At 47.9% G+C, this 23477-nt stretch overlaps 1 protein-coding gene across 4 annotated transcripts in view; it reads right to left on the bottom strand.

Annotated features, from left to right (window-relative positions):
* FAM3B (FAM3 metabolism regulating signaling molecule B) overlaps positions 1 to 23183 on the bottom strand; it is a 56609-nt gene extending 33426 nt beyond the window's left edge. The window contains exons 1-2 of one of the 4 annotated variants that reach the window (XM_054468848.1): positions 23090 to 23182; positions 4716 to 4859 (exon numbers count right to left, since the gene is read on the bottom strand). In XM_054468848.1, coding sequence (XP_054324823.1) covers positions 4716 to 4859; positions 23090 to 23150 — 205 coding nt within the window. In that variant the 5' untranslated portion in view covers positions 23151 to 23182. Of the gene's footprint in view, positions 1 to 4715; positions 4860 to 10858; positions 11356 to 23089 lie in introns of those variants that run through there. The other 3 variants (XM_054468849.1, XM_054468850.1, XM_054468851.2) reach the window with 3 other exon arrangements.
* Between the last annotated feature and the right edge of the window lie 294 nt (positions 23184 to 23477).

The following is a 23477-nucleotide window of genomic DNA, read 5'->3' as shown; positions in this document are numbered from 1 at the left end:
GCCAGTCAAAGAAGATCTTTTCAGGTGATGATATGTGCTGATATGTGATATGTACAAAGTAGGCATTAATCGTTCAATATAGGTAAGAAACTCCCTGCAAATAAAGTAGGAAAAGAGAACAGCCCAATAGAAAAGCTGGCAAGGTGGGCATTTGCGATTTGCAGAACGGGGCCATGGGGACAAAGGCTTCATAAAGGTGCTGCGCGGTCACAGTGTGCCCGGAGCAGCCCTTGGCCCTGGCTGCCGTGGGAAGAGCTCAGCATCCTGTTGCACGGGCCCTCCGGCATCGGCACTCTGCATCGGTGTGCACCCACTGGGATTCTGGAGAGCTTGGGTTTTTCTCCTAAGCTGTTCTTCATTCCTCCCTCCTGTCTGTCAGAAAGAAATAGCAGCCTCAGGCTCAACTTGGTGTTCATAAACTCATTAGTAACCTGAGAGCTGCCTGTTGGTGCAGTGGGGTGCCCGGAGCACCTCTCAGGATGGGCCAACTCAGGAAGCTGGGTCCTGAAGTCTGCAGGTGAATGTGGGGAGGAGTGAGCCCCATGCACCACGTGTGGAGGAAGGCCTCTGGCTTGGCTCAGTCAAATTAAGGGCATCATGGGCATAATGTCTCCAGCTTCCCTATGGCCAAATAGTTCCACTCCTGGGTAGATACATCCCAAAGGAAATTTCATCCAAGTCTATCAGGAGACCCTGCAGGCATGTTCCCTGCAGCAGAACGGCGAGTAGGTGAGGAGCTGGAGGTCAGCCGGGGCCTGACCCCAAGTGCACAGAGAAGGAAATGGGCAGGCCCCGCCTAGGTGGGATGGCGTGGTGCATGGCCCTGGAGGAGAGACCTCCATGGCAAGATGGGCCCTCGAGGCTTGGTCCTGAAGGACAAAGAAGAACTAGGATGGGATCAACAACATCACAGTGAAGGACACGCCCACCAAACACAGTGGCCCCAATCTGCAGTCAGATATTCAAACAGGAAAGCACCCCTAAACACCTCAGGGGTGTGGGCAATTGGAGCTGGAAGTGGGAGTAAAAGGGAATCAGAGTACAAAACCAAGGAGGCCCTGCAGGGTGCAATAAAAACTTTAACTCAATCCTTAGTCCAGAGTTTAAGAGGAAAATTCGGGGCTGGGGTGGGGGCGGGGGGAGGGCGGGCAAAGACAGAGAGGTGGGGAGGAAGGGAGGCAGGCGATCCAGGTAGCTGGGCCCCACAAGATGAGAAGGAGCCAGGTAAGAGCAAGGGCTCCATGCCTTGCTGGGTGAGCACAGTCTTTCACACCGCAGATGAACCCAGCGTGAGCCTCAATCTTCCCAGTAATAAGAGGACTAGAGAAACACCGACAGAGGCCCTAGCAGGAGCAGCTGGTGCTCAAACAGATTTCCAGCAACCGCAGGGATTGCACGAGGAGAAGAGGCCGTTTCTAGAAAGGAAATCCAATTCAGCGAGACCCACTGATGAGCTCAGATTCAGCCTACGTAGAAATGACGGGGAGGCAACCTCCATAGCATGAACACAAGGAGAGTGCAGACCTGCAAGGGTAAGGAGGATGGGGTCCAAGACTAGAACCAAAGGCCCTCTGCAGCTGCTTAGGAAAGGATAGGTAAGCAGGTGGACACAGCAGAACACATATGGATAAAGGAAAGCCTGAAAGCCGCATACTATAATTGAAAGATTGATTTTGAGAAAAAAGAATCAAATGTGATATTGAGAAGCACCTCAGTGGTCGCTTTCCTTGGAATTCTGGGCAAAAGATGAGGGGTGGGGAAGGGGTGACTTCGAGCTCCCAAGTTTCCTGGGCAGCTGGATCTGCTCTTTAAAATCCTAATTACTACAAATTCTAGCCCCCAATCTGTGCCCTGCAGCTTACTGTCTTTTGCAGCAACTTGGATGGAACTGGAGGCCATTACTCTACGTGGAGTAATTCAGGAGTGGGAGACCGGATATTGCATGTTCTTACTTACACGTGGGAGCCAAGCCATGGTTATGCAAAGGCATAAGAATGATATCATGGCGAGTAGAGACTCAGAAGTGGGGGCAGGAGGCGGGTGAGGGAAACAAACTACATATTGGGTACGATGTATACTACTCAGTCATGGGTAGACTAAAATCCTAGCCTTCACCTATACAATTCACCCAGGTAACAAAAAAAACCCACTGGTACCCCTAAAGCTAATGAAATAAAAATGAATGAATGATGTGTAAAAAAATTACTGAAAGAGAAAGTAATCCCTTTGAGGGCATCTCCCATGCCATCGACACACATATCCTTCATCCATAGCCTAGACGCAATAAGGAAGTGTCATTACAGGCAAGTTCAAGGCAAAAATCTTTTGAAAAATAAAAACACCCAGTCATAGTCAGTTCCTATGAAGTTATCTTTTTCTCCTTTTTTTTTGGCCATAAAAGGTAATTCATCTGAAAAGAAATGGTTTTTACTGAAGTATTTTACCATTACCCAGTTTTTTATATTTGTGCAAATTGAATTTTTATACTTTATTTTTGTATTAAAAATATACCAGCATATCTATTTCCAGTGAAATTTTGAAAAGGGCACAGTTTACTCTCTGAGTGTTCCATGGTTTTTCAACATATTTTCAAATAAATCCTTCGAAATTTTACCCCTTCCCAATTGGAGTTGTATTCCAAATGCATATACATGTTTTTTGTTCTGTTTTGTTTTTGTTTTTTTTTTGAGAAGGAGTCTGCCACTCAGGCTGGAATGCAGTGGCACAATCTTGGCTGACTGCAACCTCCACCTACTGGGTTCAAGCGATTCTCCTGCCTCAGCCTCCCAAGTAGCTGGGATTACAGGCACCTGCAACCATGCCCAGCTAATTTTTGTATTTTTAGTAGAGACAGGGTTTCACCACATTGGCCAAGCTGGTCTGGAACTCTTGACCTCAGGTGATCTGCCCGCCTCGGCCTCCCAAAGTGCTGGGATTACAGGTGTGAGCCACTGCGCCAGGCCCCAAATGCATATTTTTGTTCAACATACGCTGCACATTAAGTTTCTTTGTTCAGTTTCCTAACATTATGATTTGGCTTTTAAGTTCTTCTCTAGTAGACTCTGAGGTTCTTAGAAGTAAGGGATGAACTTTAAAACATGTGCACTGAGACCATGGCCCAGAGAGGGATGCTGTTACTAAATATACCTGCTGAATTAATAAATAAATGGACTTTGACAGTAGGCATTTCCTTCGGCGATAATTCGGTCTTTCCCAGAATGTGTATTGTAAAATAAGATTGAAACCAGAAAGTAAAGAACATAGTGATCAGTGCGACTTATAGATAATCTATGTATAAAGCACAAGGACCTCGTTTTCCTTGTTTCTTCCCTGTTCCCGTGAGTTTACTGGCCACTGGATGAATGCCTTTTGTCCTGGCCATACTCTTGCCCTTGTGTAACCACAGCCTGCCCAGCTGTGGCTGATCATGGCCTTGCAGGAATGAGGGCCTGGGGTATCAGAGCTTCTACTGTTTCAAGAGATGCTCCAACATGGAGTTTTATGGGAGATCTCTTGATTTTAAAATATTTGTCCATATTTTATGTGTTTTGCTTTTAGACGAATCTTGTCTCTGACAGGTCTGTCTCTGGGCCCCCAATTTGCAACTCATGTGCTATGGACTGAATGTGTCCCCCCAGAATTCATATGTTGGAACCTAATCCCCAGTGTGCTGGTATTAGAGGTGGGGCCTTTGGCAGGTGAAGCCTTCAGGAATGGGAGTAGTGCCCTTATGAAAGGAGCTTCAGAGACCTCGTTTGCCGGAAGGGGCCATCTATGAAGCAGAATGCAGGTCCCTACCAGACACAAAATCTGCGGGTACCTTGATCTTGAACTTCCCAGCCTCCAACACCGTCAGAAATAAATGCGTTGTTTATAAGGCCCCCAGTCTATGGTATTCTCTTACAGTAATCTGGGTGGACTAAGTCACGATGCTCCCAAACTGGCACACAGCCCTCAGAACCGAGCATGGCCCACTCCCTTGCTTCACTGAGATGCTTCTCAATTGTCACCTCCTTCTCAGAGGCTTTCCCCACCCATCCTCTCTCGAATCTCATTTGTTCATGTGTTAAGCTGTCACTTCCCCTCACCAGGGTATCAGTGCCAAAGGGGCAGGGACCTCGTGTGCTTGTCCTCTGTCTCTCCTTAGCTCCTGGACATGCCCAGCACACAGTAGGCTCTCAGAAAACCCACCTTGATTGTGGGGAAGGACAGAAAGCAGCCGCCCTACAGAGAGCTGGGCCTTTCCTAAGCTGATGGTTGAGGGCGTCTGTTCACCGACATACAATGTCTGACCTTTCTTTCACATCTACTCAATTACTCGCTTTTGCTTCCCAAGACTTTACAGAAGATTTTCCAACAGCTGTTCAGTCCGATAGAAACCTTAAAATGATTCTGGAGCTCAGAACCTGGACCCTCCTGTGCTTCCCAGGGGAGGAAGCCAAGATCTGGGCAGAAAGAGCACAGTTCAAGGTCAGGCTGCAGGTTTGTGCTGGTAACCAGAAGCCACACTGTTCTAGTCTCACATGGGGTCAGCAGCAGCACGCGCCTTGGAATGGCGTGGGACCTAAATGAGTAACTGCAAAATGCTTCTCTCCTCCTCCTTCCTGATATAAAGCCGTCAGGGCCCCCCAGCCTCCAGCTGGGACAGAAACCACCACTCCTCCCTCTGCACACAAGCCATGAAGGCAGCCGTCTGCCCCAAGCACGGCACTCACCTTTGAGGACAGGACTCTCCCCGATGCTGCGGATGCTATAGGCAGCACTGGACAGGGGTGCATCTGGAATGAGCTCTGCGAGCAGGTACCCCAAATACCAGGCACACAAGGAGGCGAGGACCACGAACACCACCTTGAGCAGGCCTGCAGAGAGGACACCAAGCAGCTGCTGTGAACGACTTGGTGGCAGCCATGGCCCTTGGCTCTCCCCGTCCCCCTGTGGCTTTTCATCCCGGCCCAGTGTCAGGGGACTGCGCCATAGGCACAGTGCTCCTGGGAGGAGGCTCCCAGGGTGGGAGGCGGTGTCAGGACCTTTGAAGTAGACAGTATCAGAGAATACAAACAAGACAGGAATGCTTTCAAGGGCAAGTTGTATTTGCTGTTGGTTTAGGTCTTAAGTGCGTCCTTGAACGTTTATGTCAAAACAGCTAATCAAGCACCTTGTGAACCAGCATGCCCAACGTGAACCTGAAAAAACAAAAGCGGCTCATTCCCTTTGTGAGACACAACTGGATTTGAGCACGCTCCTGCAATTACACTGAAACCTTCAGGGGTAAAGCTCTGTCTGTTTTGTTTATTTCCATATCACCAGCACTGGGAATAGTAGCTGACGCCCAGCAAGCATGCAACGGATTCCTGCTGGATCAAGGCCTGGCCACGTAATACTGGGAAAAAGTCCCCAAACCTGTTCTATCATCACGGATGTGCCTGCTGGGCCAGTCAAGGTTCCCAATGACAGAAAGTCCCTGGAGATATCTTTCTGCTTGATTGGCAACAATATCTTACTTCTCCTGTTTGACATGAGCGGCACGATTTCCAAGGAAAAGGCATTGATCTCCTCCCGGCTCACCAGAGGCCTGGGGGGCGGCTCTCTGTCTTTTCATAGGCAACCCATGGCCAGGGCTTTTAGAGTTTGCTCCCTAAATATAGCATAGATCAGAACTCATTCAGCAGTTTGCTTACTCAGATTGCTGCCATGCAGGGATAACCACAGGCCCTGAGTAGGATGGGTACTGGCGTATGTGCCCAGTGCATTTAAATATGTGCTAATAGGGACAGTCCTAAGAAGTAAGAGAAGGAAGGAAGGAGGGAGAGAGACAGGGAAGAAAGAAGGAAGGAAGTGAAGCGGAAATGAGGAAAGGAGGAAAAAGGAAAGGAAAAGAAGGGAATGTCAAGTCTGAAGGGCCTGACAATGGGCCCCACCCGGGGTGCAGTTCTGGACCTCAGCTTCACTTCCAGCACCTAGAGATCATCCTCCTTTCTCAGGAGGGCAGCTGTCCCCGGCCCATGCACTGGCTATGTTGCGCCAAGGCAGCTCGGAGGCCCAGCGCTTCAGCAGAGGGAGCCATGGGGATGGAACGAGATGTTTCTGGTTAGCCTTGCGGTTTGGTTTTGTTTTGCTTTTTCGAGTGCATATTTCAACACCATTTTTAAATTTCGAATTTCCAAACTGTTAAGATTGTTAGACTAGTAAGCACACGTGGTTTCCTCTGGGGAGAGGCCCAAGGCAGTGTGATCAGTGCAGTTTTTAGGACTGGAAGGTCATCACAAAGCAGATAAACCAGACACAGAAAACAAAATGAGACAGGTGCAGGCTCGCAGGCCCCTCTCCCGCAGCTGCGCCAACGGTTGTGCTCAGCCACCTGCGGGCGCTGCACTCCCGGGCTCACTCCTCTGCAGGAGTGGTCTCTGCTTAGAGGGTGCTCTCCCCTATGCAGCCCAGGCACAGCGCCCACACAGACACCACAGATGCTTCCCTCCAGGGCCACCCAGCATGCCTGTGACACAGTGTGGGTCGCTGATTTTCCAGAAAATTCTGTTGGATGAACACAGAGTGCAGAGTGGGCTAAGACAGCAGCAGAACACGTTCAAAGGCAAAGGTCGTCCTCTGTATCCTGCGCATGTGGGTCGCAGCTGGACTATTTCATCCAAGTGTTGTATTTGGAGAAGGAAACTGGCTAACCAGACAATGTTCAGAGGCTCTTCTAGACAACACGCCACACCTGACATCCTGAGCAACAAGCTGCTGTTTAGCTTGGAGAAGGCTGAAAAGAAACATTATCTACCTTTTGAATGTGTAACAAGCAGCTACATGAAGGAAGAGGTAACTGTGGCCCAAGCTGAACAAAAACAAATACGTGGACATGACAGAGAAGAAAATGGAGAATAAATAAGCCAAGTGTCCTCACAAGAAGAAGGGTAGCCCATGGTGGGTCCTGGTGCGGCAGGGAGCTCTCTTCCGGGACACTTTTCAGGACTCCTAGGAAGACTAGAGAGTATCTGTGCTTTGGGTGAGGGGTGCATCCAATGACCTCTAGGCTGGGGACAATCTGGAGTCCAGCATGCAGCTGGCTGGGAGAAGCCATGGTCGAGAGTCCGAACCACCTCTAGGGTGGGAGGCAGATCCAGCTGCCGGCACTGGGATCAGGACATCATCAGAAGATGGGTGATGAGCTGAACCAGCAGCCTGTGCTCAGGTCTAGCACAAAGTCACAGAAGTATCCCAGCCACTAGAGGGAGGGCAGGACATAGTAGCCAGGAGGTGACAGACAAAATCCAGGCAGGCAGCATAATTTCCTCAGGCTGCTGTAACAAATTAACAAACTGGGTGGCTTCAACAATAGAAATTTGGGCTGGGCTCAATGGCTCACACCTGTAATCTCAGTACTTTGCGAGGCCAAGGTGGAGGGATGGCTTGATCTCAGGAGTTTGAGACCAGCCTGGGCAACATAATGAGACCTCATGTCTACAAAAAAATTTAAAAAGAATAGTCAGGTGTGGTGGCACAGATCTGTAGTCCCAATTACACAGGAGGCTGAGGCAGGAGGATTGCGTGAGCCCAGAACTTTGAGGTTGCAGTGAGCTACGATTGGAATATTGCACTGCAGCCTGGGTGACAGCAAGACATCATCTCTTAAAAAAAAAAAATTGAAATTGAAATTTATTTTCTCAAGATTCTGGAGGCTGGAAGTCCAAGATCAAGGTTCCTCTGAGCCTCTCTCCTTGGCTTGCGGATGGCATCTTCTCCCTGTGTCCTCACAGGACCTCTGTGTGTGTCCTCATCTCCTCTTCTTATAAGGACACCAGTCAGATTGGGTCAGGGCTCACCCTGATGACCTCACTATACCTGAAATAGCTCTTTAACGACCCTATCTCCAGATCCAGTCACATTCTGAGGTACTGGGCAGGGGTTAGGACTACAACATGTAAATGGGGTTGGGGGGTTGGGGGGGAAGGCACAATTCAGCCCCAACACAGCACCAGGCAAGCTGTGGCACAGCCTCTCTGTGGGTTGGACACCAGCAATCAGAGCTCAGTCCTGGGGATGAAAGCAGGATGGGCAGGAGCCGAGGCAGCCTGTCAAGACAGAAGCTCAGACACCAAGCAGCAGGGAAGAGTCAGCACTGAAGCTGGGACACACTTGGGAAGAAGAAAGCTTGGGAGTTCAGGGCCTCCACTAAGATGACTCCCGGAGCCCCAGTGGGCCTGCCCCGATGGGAGGAGACCCAGCAGCTTCAGAGGCGGGGGAGGAAGTACGCAGAGTCCAGGAACCCTTCTGAGGTTTTGAAACCAGGATCCTGCCTTTCCCTGTAAGGTAATAAAGTCATCACCGGCTCATGGAAATCTCCTCCACTGTGCTTGCTGCCGAGCAGACAGGATGAGTGTTAGAGCAAAGGCCGTTTTTAGCACAGGAGGAAAGCTAGTGAACTTTCTCCTAAGAGACTCACCTCTAGTGTGTCTGCCTCTGTGTGCATGTGTGTGGGTGCATGTACACGTGTCCCAGCCGATCCCTACTCTCAGATCCACAGGGATCTCAGGAGAGTCCTGGCTGCTTCACATAAGAGCCAGAAGCTGGGTGCAGTGGCTCACACCTATTACCTCAGCATTTTGGAAAGCTGAGGTACCTAGGAGTTCAACTTGAGGCCAGGAGTTCAAGACCAGCCTAGGCAATACAGCAAGACCCCATCTCTACAAAAAGTTTTAAAAAATTAGCTGGGCATGGTGGCATGTGCCTGTACTCTCAGCTACTCAGGAGGCTGAGGCAGGAGGATTGTGTGAACCTAGAAGTCCAAGGCTGCAGTGAGCTATGATCATACCATTGCACTTCAGTCTGGGCTACAGAGCAAGACCCTGTCTGTAAACAATAAACATTTAAAAGGTGCCAGAAAGAAAGTAATCCTGAAACCAAATGGATATGACACTTGGTTACAGGTAGGAGGATTTTAGGGCTCTCTCCCTCCCTCCAATCCAAGGGCCACCTAAAAAGGGCAATCTCAGGCCCTAGGACCCACTTCTATTGACGGGATTTCCTTCAACCTGAACGAGGACAGGGAAGCTGTTTTCACTGCTGTCTTACCAACATGTATTCAGATCACCTCACCATGAAGGCCACACCCACACCTTTTGTACTTGAGAGGCCAGGAGAGCTGAGGGTGGATGGTCCGTATTTTGGGACTCACTGCCTTTGGGATCCCAGGCTCTGCTGGCCTCAGTGTCCACTGTCATCACTGTCCTGGGCACTGAGCCTTTTTGGCAGAAGGGCTAGGAAGGGCCACTCTGAAACACCACAGCAGGAGTGCAGCGTAACCGGCCTTGACGGTCCACATGCCAATGCCCATTTCAAGGCATTACGATACCCACTACTAGGCCCTGCGGGTGAAGGCATGGCGGCAGCTCAACTTGCTCCTTCCATTCAGTCTGAATGTCCCTCCTGGGAACGTCTGTGCCTGGAACAAACCCAGCACTGGACAGAAGCGTCCAGGGCAAGGCCCACTCCAAGAATGTCTCCTGATCTTTAGCTCATAAAATCAAAAGTGAGGCATCTCTGAGTTCCCTGGGCAGCTTCTCCACAATCAAATACGCCTGGATAAATACAAACCTGGTGTCATCTCGAAGCTTCCTACGAAAGGACCCCACAGCTCATGAGTGAATCATGAGGTCCGGATGTGAAAAAGTCCTGGCTGAGGGAAAGCAATGTAATCATATTCAGTATTGTCCATAAGTCACCAGGGAATAATAATTATACAATACAGACATAATAGAAAACACTTTTCCAGAATAGCTATAATGAAAGTCGGTGCCCTAAGGGAGGAGAAACATATCTCTCCTACAATCCACACAAGTTATCGAAAACAGTGTCATTTATAGTTTTTAAGGAAAATATGAATATTTTACACGAGGCAAAAATCTTAAAATGCGGCTTTCCTACATTTGGGAATGGTGCAGAAAAGAGAGCATTTAGAACTTGCTGGAGTGTGATCACCGCCAGAATGCTGGTGCTGGCAGGAATGGCGATGGTTTAGTCCAACACCCTCACTACAGAGGACCTGGGATCCCGGACCCGGAAGTGATCTACCGAAGAGGCCCAGAGAACTTCCCACTTCTGAACCTGCCATTTTACACAGCCAGGCTGCGTCGCTCCAGGAGGAATCCACATTCTTCAGATTATAGGAGGAGACCCGCAAAACCAATTAGAAAGGGCATGTGTGACAGAGGCCAGGGCAGTGGACACCAGAACCCGAGATGGTCTGTGACAGGAAAGTGACAGAGGACAGAGGCGCAGCTAAGACAGACTGCAAGAAACGCGATGACTGGTCAAAATAATGGGTTTCTCCTTTCCTTTTTCCTATTTTCCAAATCGTCTACAGTGTCAAGTCGTTTGAAACATGGAAAAAATAAAAACAGCCTTACCAACTGGCAGCGGCCAGCCCCTCCCTGGCCTGCGAGGGAAGGGGCACCAGCAGGCGCGTACCCTCCCCCGGAAGGAGAAGCGCAGGGAGCCCGGGTGGGGTGCGGGGCTGTGCCTGCGCTCCCCCCCAATCTACTTTCCAAGTAAAATGTTACAGTGTTACATTCCAGGTTCCTCCCCAATCCCATGCACCTCGGCTGGGGCGGCGGGAACAGGCCCGGCGAGCGCGGGGAAACAGGGTCGGGGAACCCTGCTGGAAACCCCCGCTGTTCGCCCCCTCTGGAATCGCTTCCCGCATTCCTGATCCCAGGTTTAAGACCAGCCTCGGCGCCAAGCGCCAGCCCTCCCCCTTTTGCTAAGCGTGGCGGGTCCCAGGCAGGGTCAGCGAGCGACGCTTCCCCTGGGGTCCTCCTTCCCGGCCCCTACCCTCGCACCGAGGCGGGGGCGCACTCACCACCAGCCAATGGGCGCATCTTCCAGGTGCCGCTCCCCTCCTGGCCCTGGAGGCAGCTCCCAGGCGACCGCAGCCAGCGGAGCCCCTGGGTCAGGAAGGCAAGGGGCGGGCAGCGGTCGTGTCGGGCAGGGGCGGGCCAGCTGGGTGCGCGGCCAGTTGGGCAAATGGCAGGTGCGGACCTGGCAGGTGCGCGGGGCGGGCGTGGGCGGGACAGGTGCGCGGGGCTGTGCCCAGGAGCTCTGAGGTCGCCGGCGGAGGGGGGACCCGTTCCCCGCCGGGCTGACCCCGGGCCAGGGCTGATCTGACCGGAGAAGCCCAGCAAGGTTGACTCTGAAGGGAGGAAACGGCGCCACTTGATGCTTTGGCCCCCTAGGCTCCCATTTAATGTCTCCCAAGAGGAAAGGGAAGCACGACCCAAGCCTTTCAAACGACAAAGCAGAGGCCCAGCCCAGTCCAAGTTCGCAGTCCATGTCCACTGTCTGAGGCCATGGGTCCTCTTTGCTTCCTCCAGAACAGTCGCTACAGGCTCGCTGTTGCCAGCCCTGCCCAGCCTAGCAGGCGCCCCACCTCTTGTTTTCTCTTTTACTGCCAGGATGATGAATTCATTCTGGGAAAGTGAAGCAAGGGCCATGCCCAGCCCTTCTGGCCACGGCATAGGTCTGCAGGTCCTCCTTTATATGATAGGATGACCAAGGAGCTTCAGGAGTGGGGGTCAGGCAGGTGTGTGAAGACATCAGGATCCCCAAACAGGAATAGCTCCTCTCTCCCCATCTACGGGTACACCTTCATTTTTTATAGCACTTTTGACTGACGATAGTCACAGTGGCCTCAGGCTACCAAGGGCAAGTTAAAACTCCGAGCCCAGTTGGTCACTTTTGCAGAAGAGAGCTCCAGGGAAGCAGGGTCTGCGAAAGACCCAGTCCCCACCCCAGGGTCCGGCTGCTTCTTGGTAGTTCTACTCTGCTCCTGCCTCTCCTCTCTCAAGAAGCCCAAGGTGCCCTGCCTTCCCAGGGACATCATCCACCCTGTGGGTCACCCTGGCGGGCTTGGCCCTGAGTCTCCCTCCACCATTGTCTTTGCTCCTGGGAAGTTCTAGGGACACATGTCCTGTGGACAATGTGGCTTTATTCCTCCGGTTCACCCCCACCTGCAGTATCCCCAAACCAGAGGGACCAGAAGACAGGGGTCTCCACAGTAAGGAATCCTTCCTAATGACTCAAGAATCATGCCAGCGTTGGGCCCGAGCATAGCCCATTTGAGTCTGGATGCCACTCGGATCTGCTCTGCAAGAATACTAAGAAGCCACTCTCCAGCTAGTTGGAACGACTCCCTTAAACGAATGAACTGACCGCCAATCTTACCTTCATCTTTAGCTCACCTGATTTCAGAGGTAAGGATTTTATCTCTGGGTTTGTTTTCAATTTTTAAAAAATGTGGCTAAAAAATGCATAACATAAAATTACCACCTTAGCCATCTTGAAGTGTAAAGTTCAATAGAGTTAAATAAATTCACATTACTGATCTCCAGAACTTTTCATCTTGCAAAACTAAAATTCCGTACTCATTGCACAACTCACCATTTACCCCTGCCCCCAGCCCCTGGAAACCACCATTCTGCTTTTTCTATGAATTTGAGCACTCTAGATACTTCATATAAGCGGAATCATACAGTATTTGTCTTTTTGTGCCTGGTTTATTTCACTTAGCATCATGTCCTCAAAGTTCATCCATGCTGTAGCATGTGTCGAAATTTCTTTTCTTTTTAAGGCTGAATAAAATTCCATTGTACTTATGTACCACATTTTGTTTATTCATTCATCCATCCATGGACACTTGGGTTTCTTCTACCTCTTAACTACTGTGAGTAATACTGCTATGAACATGGGTGTGCAAATATCTCTTCTAGATCCTGCTTTCAATTCTTTTGGATACATACTGAGAAGTGGAATTGCTGAATCATATGATAATTCTATTCTTAATTTTTTGAGGAACCACCATACTGTTTTCCATAGCTGCACAATTTTATAACCCCACTCAGTGCACAGGGCATCCAGTTTCTCTACATCCTCACCAATGCATGTTGTTATCTCATATTTTTTTCTTAATAGTAGCCTTCCTAATGGGTATGAAGTGATATCTGATTGTGGTTTTGGTTTGCATTGTCCTAATTGCTAGTAGTGTTGAGTATTTTTTCACGCTCTTGTTGGCTATTTGTATATCATCTTTGGAGAAATGTCCACTTAAGTGCTTTGCCCAGTGGACCGTTGTGCATCATATTTCCTTAAATTACTTAAATTACATATTCCTTTTAAAATAAAACATTGTCAATAGCAAGAACTACTGTTTTTTAAAATATTTTCATTGTACATTTTTCCCTCTAGATTGTCATTTGATGTTGACATTGCCTTTGAAATAGACACAGATCAAATAAAATCAAATTAACAAATATTTATGGAGCACCTGCCATGGTGTCTTAGTCTCCTTAGGCAAGACTTAGTCTGTTTGCTGTAACGAACACCATACTCTGGGGACTTAAACAGCAGACATTTATTTCTCACAGTTCTGGAGTCTGGAAAGTCTAAGGCCAAGATACTGGGTGATTCAGTTCCTGGTGAGTGTCTTTCCCTGGCTTGCAGACTGCTCACTGTCTTCTCACTGTGTCCTCACATGGTGGAGAAATAGAGAGAGGAAGTGAGGGCTCTGGTGTTTCTTCTTAGAAGGACACTAATCCTATTAAGAGGGCCCACCCTCATGACCTCATCTGAGCCTAATTACCTCCCAAAGGCCTTATCTCCACCACCCCAAAGCCATCTAATTGAAAGATTAGGGCTTCAACCTATGAATGTTTTTGTTTTTGTTTTGGTGGGAGTGAATGCAATTCAGCCATGGCAGCTAGATCCTAGAGAAAAAACTGCATACCCTCTGTCCACAGTATCCACATATGATTATAGCAGCAAACCATACACAACCCAACATTCCATCTACAGGAAAATGGAGAAACAAATTTTGGTATATTCATGTGGAATACAACTCAGCAAAACAACAACAACAACAACAAAAATGCCCCACTGACAAAGCCAACAACATGATGACTCTCAAATGCGACATGCATACATACTGTATGATGAGGTTCAAGAATGGATCAAATTCATCTGTGGTGACAGAAATCAGAACAGTGGTTTCCCCTGAGTGCAGGGGCAGAGTGGTGTTGAGTAAGGTGGAGCAAGGGAAACTTTCCAAAGCAACAGAAAGTTCTTTGCATTTATCTTGGTGAATATACAAGAATCCTATAAAAAAAGGTTATAGGGTTATATACATCAAGGATTTGTGTATTCTACTGCATATAAATTACACTTCAATAAAACATGTTATCTAAAAAAGAAAAAACAAATGGTTCAAGATGACAGAGCCAGTCAGGGGAGTGGACCTTTGCAGGTCATTGTCACTTGAAGGTACATCCATAGCTCTGTCTGGTCAACATGGTCAAGTGCCATTTCAGGCCTAGAGTGGCCTTGGGAAGTCAGCTTTCAGCTCTGATTTGCTGAGCGTACTTCAGGTTGTCCCCACCTCCTTCAGAAGGACTAGGATGAACAATCTGTGGTCCCAACAATGTGGGGTCTGCACTTCCCCACTACACTCAGTCCTGCCCTTCCTTGAAGGCCTCCCCTAAGCCTTGCTTCTTCTCTGCCCCGTTCCCACTGGACAACACAGGCCTCTGGTCATTCCAAACTCTCCAGCCACCCCTCAGCTCCTGAGAAGCTGGCACAATGTGCCTCTGTGGCTTGGGGACATTGAGTCATCACAATGTAGATGTAGCACAGTTAGATGCAAACATCATACACACGCACACACACACACACACTCTCACACACACAGTGAGATCCAGAATGGTTTTTTCTGCTTCATAACTTATATGTTCAGGTCTTCATTTGCCTTTCTTCAGACTCACATACTGAATTGCACATGCTTTTCTTTTTAAATGTTAAGATATTGGGCTTAATGTTTTATTTCTTTTGCATCCTCTCATAGGGCTTTGCATTCAGTGATCATTCAATTTATACTACAGCCCAGCAGGTCTCAAGGTGCGACTCAGGGACTCCTAGGATCCATGAGACCCTGGAGGGAGTTTGTAAGGTCAAAACTTAATACAAAGACAACAGCTGCACTTTTTGTTCTCATCCTCTCAGAATTCTACAGTGGAGCTTTCAGCTGTGCACTGAGAAGGTCTGTGTGACTCAGTGAACTAGCACTTTCCAAATGATCGATGTAAAATAATCATTATACAAAATTATATACATATATACCATCATTAGAGGGGGAAAGATTCATTCAAAGTGCCAGATAGAGCAATTAATTTTAACATGACAGTATAAACTACCACGCACCAAGTTTTGGTACAGTATCAAATAGTAATATACACAATGACATGGTTTGGCTCTGTGTCCCCACCCAAATCTCATCTTGTAGCTCCCATAATTCCCACATGTTGTGGGAGGGGCCCGGTGAAAGATGATTGAATCATGGGGGCGGGTCTTTCCTGTGCGGTTCTCATGATAGTGAATGGGTCTCATGAGATCTGATGGGTTTAAAAATAGGAGTTTCTCTGCACAAGCGCTTTCTTTGCCTGCTGCCATCTACATAAGACGTGACTTGCTCCTCCTTGCCTTCCACCATGATTGTGAGGCTTCCCCAGTCATGTGGACTGTAAGTGCAATAAATCTCTTTCTTTTGTAAATTGCCCAGTCTCAGGTATGTCTTTATCAGCAGTGTGAAAACGGACTAATACACACAATTATCTGAAAAGGGTATTAAGATACTCCTCACTGTTCCAACTATGTATCTGTGTGAAACTAGTTTTTTCCACACCTACAATGAAAACAACATATTTCAACAGACTGAATGCAAAAGGAGCCCTGAGAATCCAGCTGTCTTCTGTTAAGGACATTAAAGAGATTTGCAAAAATGTAAAACAATGTCATCCTTCTCACTAGATATTTTGTTTTGGAAAATAAAACTGTACTTCATAAAACCATTTATGTAAACAGGCAATGGTTGTATTGTTTTTATTTCTAGGTGAATTAATAAATTAAAAATTTGTCACTTTTAATATATTTTTTTTAATACAGGGTCTCACTCTATCTTCCAGGCTGGAGTGAGGTGACATGATCATAGCTCACTGCAGCCTCAACCTTCCAGGCTCAATGCGATCCTCCCACCTCAGCCTCCTGAGCAGCTGGAATCACAGGTGTGTGCCACCACACCCAACTAATTTTTGTATATATATATATATATATATATTTTTTTTTTGGTAGAGACAGGGTTTTGTCATGTTGCTCCTCACTTTCAACTTCGAATGCAGTAAATATCAATAGCCAGAACCTCCAGAAACAAAAGCTCTTGGGGCTCCTCCGTCACTTTTAGGTGTATGAAGGGGTCCTGAGAGCAAAATGTTTGAGAACCACTGCTTTAGACTGCCTGGCTGAAACACTGAGCAGATCCATTAGAAACTAAAGGGACAAATAACCTAGGTTTAGAGTCAGACTTGGGTGTCAAACAAGGTTCCTCACCAAACTAACAGATTTGGAACAACTTATTTAATACTTTTTAAATTTAGATTTTTTTAAAAATATGTGAAATGGGGAAAATAATATCCTTTTAGGAACTGTTGAGATTAAATGGGATAACACATGAAATATGCCAGCAGACACTTACACTTGTCATTACTTATGCAGCTGCCCTTCACCCTACAGGGCTGGGAGCAGCCAGGCTTGCTGAGCCAGGGGTGATGTTATCCAGAATCAGGGCCAGCTGACTAACTACGTGGAAAGCAAGAGGCTCTCTGTGTCCCAGCATGCACCCTGGAAGTACCAGAGGATGGTGCAGGGCTGACTCTTCAGAGCTCTTCCAACCTGGGAGAAGGGCGTGCTCATTTTGGAAGGGCCAGAAACCCAGACAGAGCACCTTAGTGGAAGTACAGGTCCTAGTTCAATTCAATTCAATCAGACAGATGTGGATGAAGCACCTACTAGATCTCAGGCAATGTGTAAACTTCAGAGATGCATCAGTGCACAAAAGTGACACAGATATGGAACTTGTGCCACTCACATTCTAGTGCAAAGATCCAGAAAATGAGGCAGTAGCTCACAGAGTCCCTAGGAAGGACCGACCTGCAGATGGGAGCACCAAGAGTGGAAAACCCACAAATGAGCAGAGGACAGACAGTGACCCCACAGGCTCCTGTGTGGCCAAAAGAGTGTATGGTCACGTGGTGCCACCAGGAGGAACTGGTGATGCGGGGCCGGGGTGGGGTGAGGCTCATTGTGAACATAGCCACGGAGAGCCAGGGTGATGACTGGCAGAACAGTGGAGAGACCGCAGGCTTCTCCTGGAGCAAGAGAACCAAGAGACAAGGAAGATGCTGAGGCTGAGCAAGGCTGCCTTTGGGTAGAAACTCCCACCCTCCTTCCTGAATCATAGCTCTGTCGGTCACTTCCCTGCAGCACCAGGTTGGGAGGATGAGAAACCCAGAGACCTGTGAACTCTGGCTTGCTAGAAAGCTTAGCCTACATAAAAATTTCTGAGTCTGAATGGGGCCAGAAGAGGCAGACAAAGGTAAACTGAGCTCTCCTGAAAGAGGGAAAGCCACCATTTTGGGTTGCTCCCCTTTTGTTCTGGGAAACAACCTGGATGGACCAGGTGGTAATGCAAAGGTCCAGTTCCCAAGCCTGATGGTATCTGGCGCTGGGGCATGACTATTGCCCTCAGGAAGGACAGCCATCAAATATTCGGGTCAATGCGTCCAAGCTTCTAAACTGGTCTTGTTGGTTCTGCCGGTATAGCTGTTGCAAACTGTTTCCCCTGTGAGTCTCCTGAAGGTGCCAAATGTGTCTGTACAGAAAATCCATGGCTCTCATTTGGAAAGGTGTGGGTTCACACTCTTAGCTGCAGCAATGCACCCTGAAACATACACTGCAGGTTTTGGGAAGAATCCAAAGTTTTAGATGGTTTGATCTGCAACTGTGACTGGGGATGTGTATATCCTAGAGTTCCACTTGTCCCTTATGGGTTTTCTGCATCATCTTGATGCTTGTGGCCAGCATGGGAGGACAGGAAGAAGCGGAAGCAGAACTCAAGCCTAGCAAGGAAGAGACCCTGGCACATGGGTGACCCACTGTGGGAAGGAAAGGCACCCAACTCTCATGAACTTGAGTGACACAGAAGTAAGAAAACAGCTCCAAGGGGAAGCTGAAGCTATTACGGTCCATTTGTCAGAAAAGGAGACGCCAGTTGGAAAAGAGGTTTTGACCAAAAGTAGAATATAAATCAGTACTACAGTTTACGGGATCATCTAACTAGCTAGTCCTGAAGGTGGATGATGCTGTGTGCTCGCTTGAGCAGTGTGGAAATCCCTGGCCACCCTGTCTTTTACCCATTAGGCAACTGAAGTGCACAGAGTCTGTGAGTAGCCCAAGGCCACTCAGCTAGAGCCTAGGTCTCTTAAGTTGAGACCCTGCATCAGAGTCTTCTTGGTCCCAGTAACACATCCCATACCTCCTTTTGTGGAGATGAATCCAAACTGGGAGGTCACCAGGGCAAGGGCAAGGGAAGATCCACATGCTTCTGCTGACCTCCCAGAGTCTGTGTGACCCTGCCACCACTTCTCTTCCTCCTTGTCCCAACCTTATTCCTGTGACCTGATGACCATTTCACTGTTTATTTGCACCTCGCCTGGACTGCAAGATGTGTGAAAAACCAAGGCGAGCGGATCACCTAAGGTCAGGAGTTCGAGACTAGCCTGACCAGCATGGAGAAACCCTGTCTCTACTAAAAATACAAAATTAGCCGGGTGTAGGGGTGCATGCCTGTAATCCCAGCTACTCTGGAGGCTGGGGCAAGAGGATCGCTTGAACCCAGGAGGCACAGGTTGCGGTGAGCCAAGATCACACTATTGCACTCCAGCCTGGGCAACAAGAGTGAAACTCTGTCTCGAAAAAAAGAAAGAAAAGAAAAGAAAAGAAAAACAAAAACCAACAATCAAAAGACCGGCACCCAAACTCATTGCCTTTGCTACTGCTTTTCACTCTTGATAAAGCCATTTCTGCTGACGGCAGCTGCACAGATTGTTTGGAGGAAGAGCATGGAAGTTGGGTGAGCACTACCCAGAACCTCTACTTCTGCCCTCATGGCTGGGTGGTTTGGGGCATGCCATTTAACCTCTCTGAGCCTGGCTTCTTCATCTACACAACAGGGACAGTGACACTCATCTCATAGGGTGGTTGTGGGGATTAAGTGAGAAAATGGAGAGAAGGTACCTTGAATAATCCTGGATGCAAATGAGGTATCCCATAAGTGGTCACTATAGTTGTTATATTAATGGGTTATTTTAGCTCTCACTGTCATAAGACATCAAGAGAAAAACTGGCTGAATTTCAGTGTTGATTTAGAAACAACTTATGTAAGGGATTATGTATAAAAAAGAACTATATGACACACATCCTGAAATACAGGCACACCTCAATTTATTGTGCTTCACTTCATATGCAGATACTGCGTCTTTTACAAATTGAGGGTTCCTGGCAACCCTGCCTCCAGTAAGTCTACTGGCGCCATTTGTTTCCAACAGCATGTACTTATTTCCTTTCTCTGTGGTGCATTTTGGTAATTCTGGCAATATTTCAAACTTTTTCAGCATTATCATATATGGTATGGGGATCTGTGATCAGCCATCTTTGATGTTACTATTGTGACTATTTTGGGGGTGCCATGAACAGTGTCCACAGAAGACAGTGAACTTCATCTATATATGTGTGTATGCTTTGGCGGCTCCATTGACCAGCTGTTCCCCATCTCTCTCCCTCTCCTTGAGACTGTTCCCTGAGATACAACAATATTGAATTAGACCAATTAATAACGTTACAATGGCCTCTAATCATTCAAGTGAAACAGTCACACATATTTCTCTTTAAATCAAAAGCTAGAAATGATTAAGGTTAGTGAGGAAGGCATATTAAGAGCCAATAGAGGCCATAAGCCAGGCCTCTTGTGCCAAACAGTTAGCTAAGTTATAAATGCAAAGGAAAGTTTTTAAAGGAAATGATAAGTGCCACCCCAGTGAAAACAGAAATGATAAGAAAGTGAAATAGCCCTGTTACTGATATGGAGAAAGTTTTATTGCTCTGGGTAAACCATGATATTCCCTCAAGCCAAAGCCTAACCCAGAGCAGGGTCCTAACTTTCTTCAATTCTGTGAAGGCTGAGAGGTGTGGAAGCTGCAGAAGAAAAGTTGGGAGCTGGGAGAGGTTGGTTCATGAGGTTGAAGAAAAGAAGCCATCTCTGTAACACAAAAGTGAAAGGTAAGGCAGCAAGTGCTGATGCAGAAGCTGCAGAGTGTCTTCCAGAAGATCTAGCTAAGATCATTGATAAAGGCGGCTACACTAACAAATTTTCAATGTAGACAGTCTTATATTGGAAGGTGCCATCCAGGACTTTCACAGTTAGAGAGGAAAAGTCCATGACTGGTTCGAAGCTTCAAAGACAGGCTAACTCTTTTGTTAGGGGCTGACTTTAAGGTGACACCAATGCTCATTTACTTTTCCAAAATGCCTAGAGCCCTTAAGAAGCATGTCAAATGGTAAGGAGGAAGGGGGTGAGGGATGAAATACTACCTATTGCATACAATGCACACTATTCAGATGATGAATACACTAAAATCCCAGACTTCCCCACTATGCAATATAACATCCAGGTAACACAATTGCACTTGTACCCCCAAATCTATAAAAATTACAAAAGAAGTATGCTAAATCTACTGTGTTCCAGAAATGGAAAAACAAAGCCTAGATGACAGCACATCTGTTTACAGCATTGTTTAGTGAATATTTCAGCCCACTGTTGAGATCTACTGCTTCGAAAAAAAATTCCTTTGAAAACATTAGTTCATTTATTAATACAATGCACCTGGTCACCCAAGAGCTCTGATGGAGACATATAAGGAAATCAATGTCGTTTCTGTATCTGCTAACACAACATCCATTCTGCAGCCCTTGGATCAAAGAGTAATTTTGACTTTCAAGTCTTATATTTTAAGGAATACATTTGTAAGAACACAGCCACCATAAAGGGTGATTCCTCTGATGGATCTGGGCAAAGTCAATTGAAAACCTTCTGGAAGGGATTATGCATTCAAGACGCCATTAAGAACATTTGTGATTCATGGGAGGAGGTCAAAATGAAACATTAAAAAGAGTTTGGAAGAAATTGATTCCAACCCTCATGGATAAGTTTGATGACTTCAAGACTTCAGTGTAACTTCAGTTCCAGCAAATATGATCGAAATAATAAGAGAACTAGCATTAAGAATGGAGCCTAAAGATGTGACTGAATTGCTGCAGTCTCATGAGAAAATTTGAACAGATGAGGAGTTGCTTCTTATGATTGAGTGAAATGGGTGGTTTCCTACTCTTGGTGAAGATGCTGTAAACATTGTCGAAATGACAACAAAGGATTAAGAATACTACATAAACTTCGTTGATAGAGTAGTGGCAGAGTTTGAGAGGATTGACTTCAATTTTGAAAGAATTTACACTATGGGTCAAATACTATCAAACAACATTGCATGCTACAGAGAAACCTTTTGTCAACTGATGTGGCAAACTTCATTGTTGTCTTCTTTTAAGAAATTGCCACAGCCGCTCTAATCTTCAGCAACCACCATCCTGATCAGTCAGCAGCCATCCACACTGAGGCAAGGCCCTCCACCAGCAAAAAGATTATGATTCTTTGAAGTCTCAGGTGAACGTTGGCATTTTTAGCAATAAAGTATTTTTAAAAGAGTATTTTAAAATTAAGGTATGCACATTGTATTTTAGACATACTATTTCACACTTAATGGAGTAATGTAGACATTACTTTTATGTGCACTGGGAAACCAGAATGTTTACATGACACACTTCATTGTGATATTGGTTTTATTGCAGTGGTCTAGAACCAAATCTGCAATATCTCCAAATATGCCTGTATTCCAAGGAAAACAGGTTTTTTTTTTTCTTAAGCACAAATCCTTTGAGAAAGAAGGCAAAACAAAACAAAAACTCATAGCAGTATATGTATATGACAGTCCAAGACTGCTAAACAGAGGAAAACAGAACGTATTTCTGAAATCCACAGGATTCCTAAGTGAGACTGAGTGGCCATGTGTTGGTAGTTTGGGCTGGCATGGGACTGCTCCTTACCCTCTACTGATCCCCATGTTCTCACTCCTCAAGCCAAGGGCATATCGCCTATACCTCTGCATGGAACCCGCATTAACCCCACTTTCTTTTCTACCTCCCTGTAAAATGCTTGAAAACGTCACTCCCCTCTCATTCAGCCTGCAGACCTCTACCTGCCTGGAGTGTGGTTCCAGGAGATGAAGAGGTTCAAGCCTGGAAACTCATGATTTTGCACACATTTCCTTTCTGCATTGTTGGAGCAAAGAAAATATACATGGTCAAATAAAGGAGGAAAACATGTTGCGGAGGTCACAAGGTTCCACACCTCATCCCTTCAGTTCCAATCTCTCCCTGAAACTGTGCACTTCCTTGTTTTGATCCCACTTCCTTCTTGGATCTCAAATTCTCCTCCTTCACTCCAGCAGCCCGTCCTTGCTGGTTGACCATAGCATCCACCTAGCTGGTCTCCCTACCCACGGTCACTTCTTTCCAGATGCCTTTCAGCTGCCCCCAGGGAACGTTCCTACCGGCGCAGATGAAAGCCTCCATGGCTCCCAATGTTTCCAGGGACAAGCAGGAGGATCCCATTCCCAGGCGTCACCCTCCCCCTGACGTAGGTTCTGGAATCCTCTGCTGGGAATGCCGTTCCTGGTCGCCCGTGTGGGGTCGGGGGCTCCTGAGTGCCCACCCGCTGCCTACAGGCTGGGGCAAGCCAAGAGGCCTTAGGCCAGGGCCTGGGGTCCATGCCCAGGCAGCTCCATCTCCTGTCTGGGGATGAGTGCAGAGGGGTGCCAGGCTCGGGTCTCCTAGGGACTGAGAATTAGAGGGGAGTTGGGGGGTGTCTGCCACTGCACGCGCAGCCCCAACGGGAGGTGCATGGGCACGTGGGAAACCGCTGGCGCAGGCAACCTGGGGCGCTTCGGGGGCGACCCCCTCGGGCTGCTCAGGGTCCCAGCTGCAGGCGGCCGCGTCCTGCCCTGTCCATCCTTCCCCTCCCCACGCCAGCCGCGCGTCCTCTCACCCAGTCTAGGGCTCCTGCCTTCGTGCGCTGGAAAAAGATGGCGCCAGGGTGCCCCAGCCATGCCCGCCGAGCCCAGCCAGGTGCCCGCGCAGGCGCAGTGGATCACGGGATCAGCGCAGTCGCGAATCCAGTCTACGAGGAAGTTTCCGCCAGTAGACCCCAGGAAGCAGATCTGGTCTACATGGCCTGCCTCTCCAGCCTTTAGACCCTGGGTGTGGCCGTTGGGTGCATCTCCCCTTTCCCACCGTGCCCTTCCCCTGCGGTGTGTCCCCGCCTTGTGCCCATCTCCCCTTTCCCGCTGTGCCCCTCCCCTGTGATGTGCCCCCCCCGTGTCTATCTCCTCTTTTCCGCCGCACCCCTCCCCTGCCGTGTGTTCCCCCCTCGTGTC

This window comes from Pongo pygmaeus, chromosome 22, assembly GCF_028885625.2.
Source record: "Pongo pygmaeus isolate AG05252 chromosome 22, NHGRI_mPonPyg2-v2.0_pri, whole genome shotgun sequence".
NCBI classification, from domain to species: Eukaryota; Metazoa; Chordata; class Mammalia; order Primates; family Hominidae; genus Pongo; species Pongo pygmaeus.
This window is presented reverse-complemented; position numbering and strand designations above follow the sequence as displayed.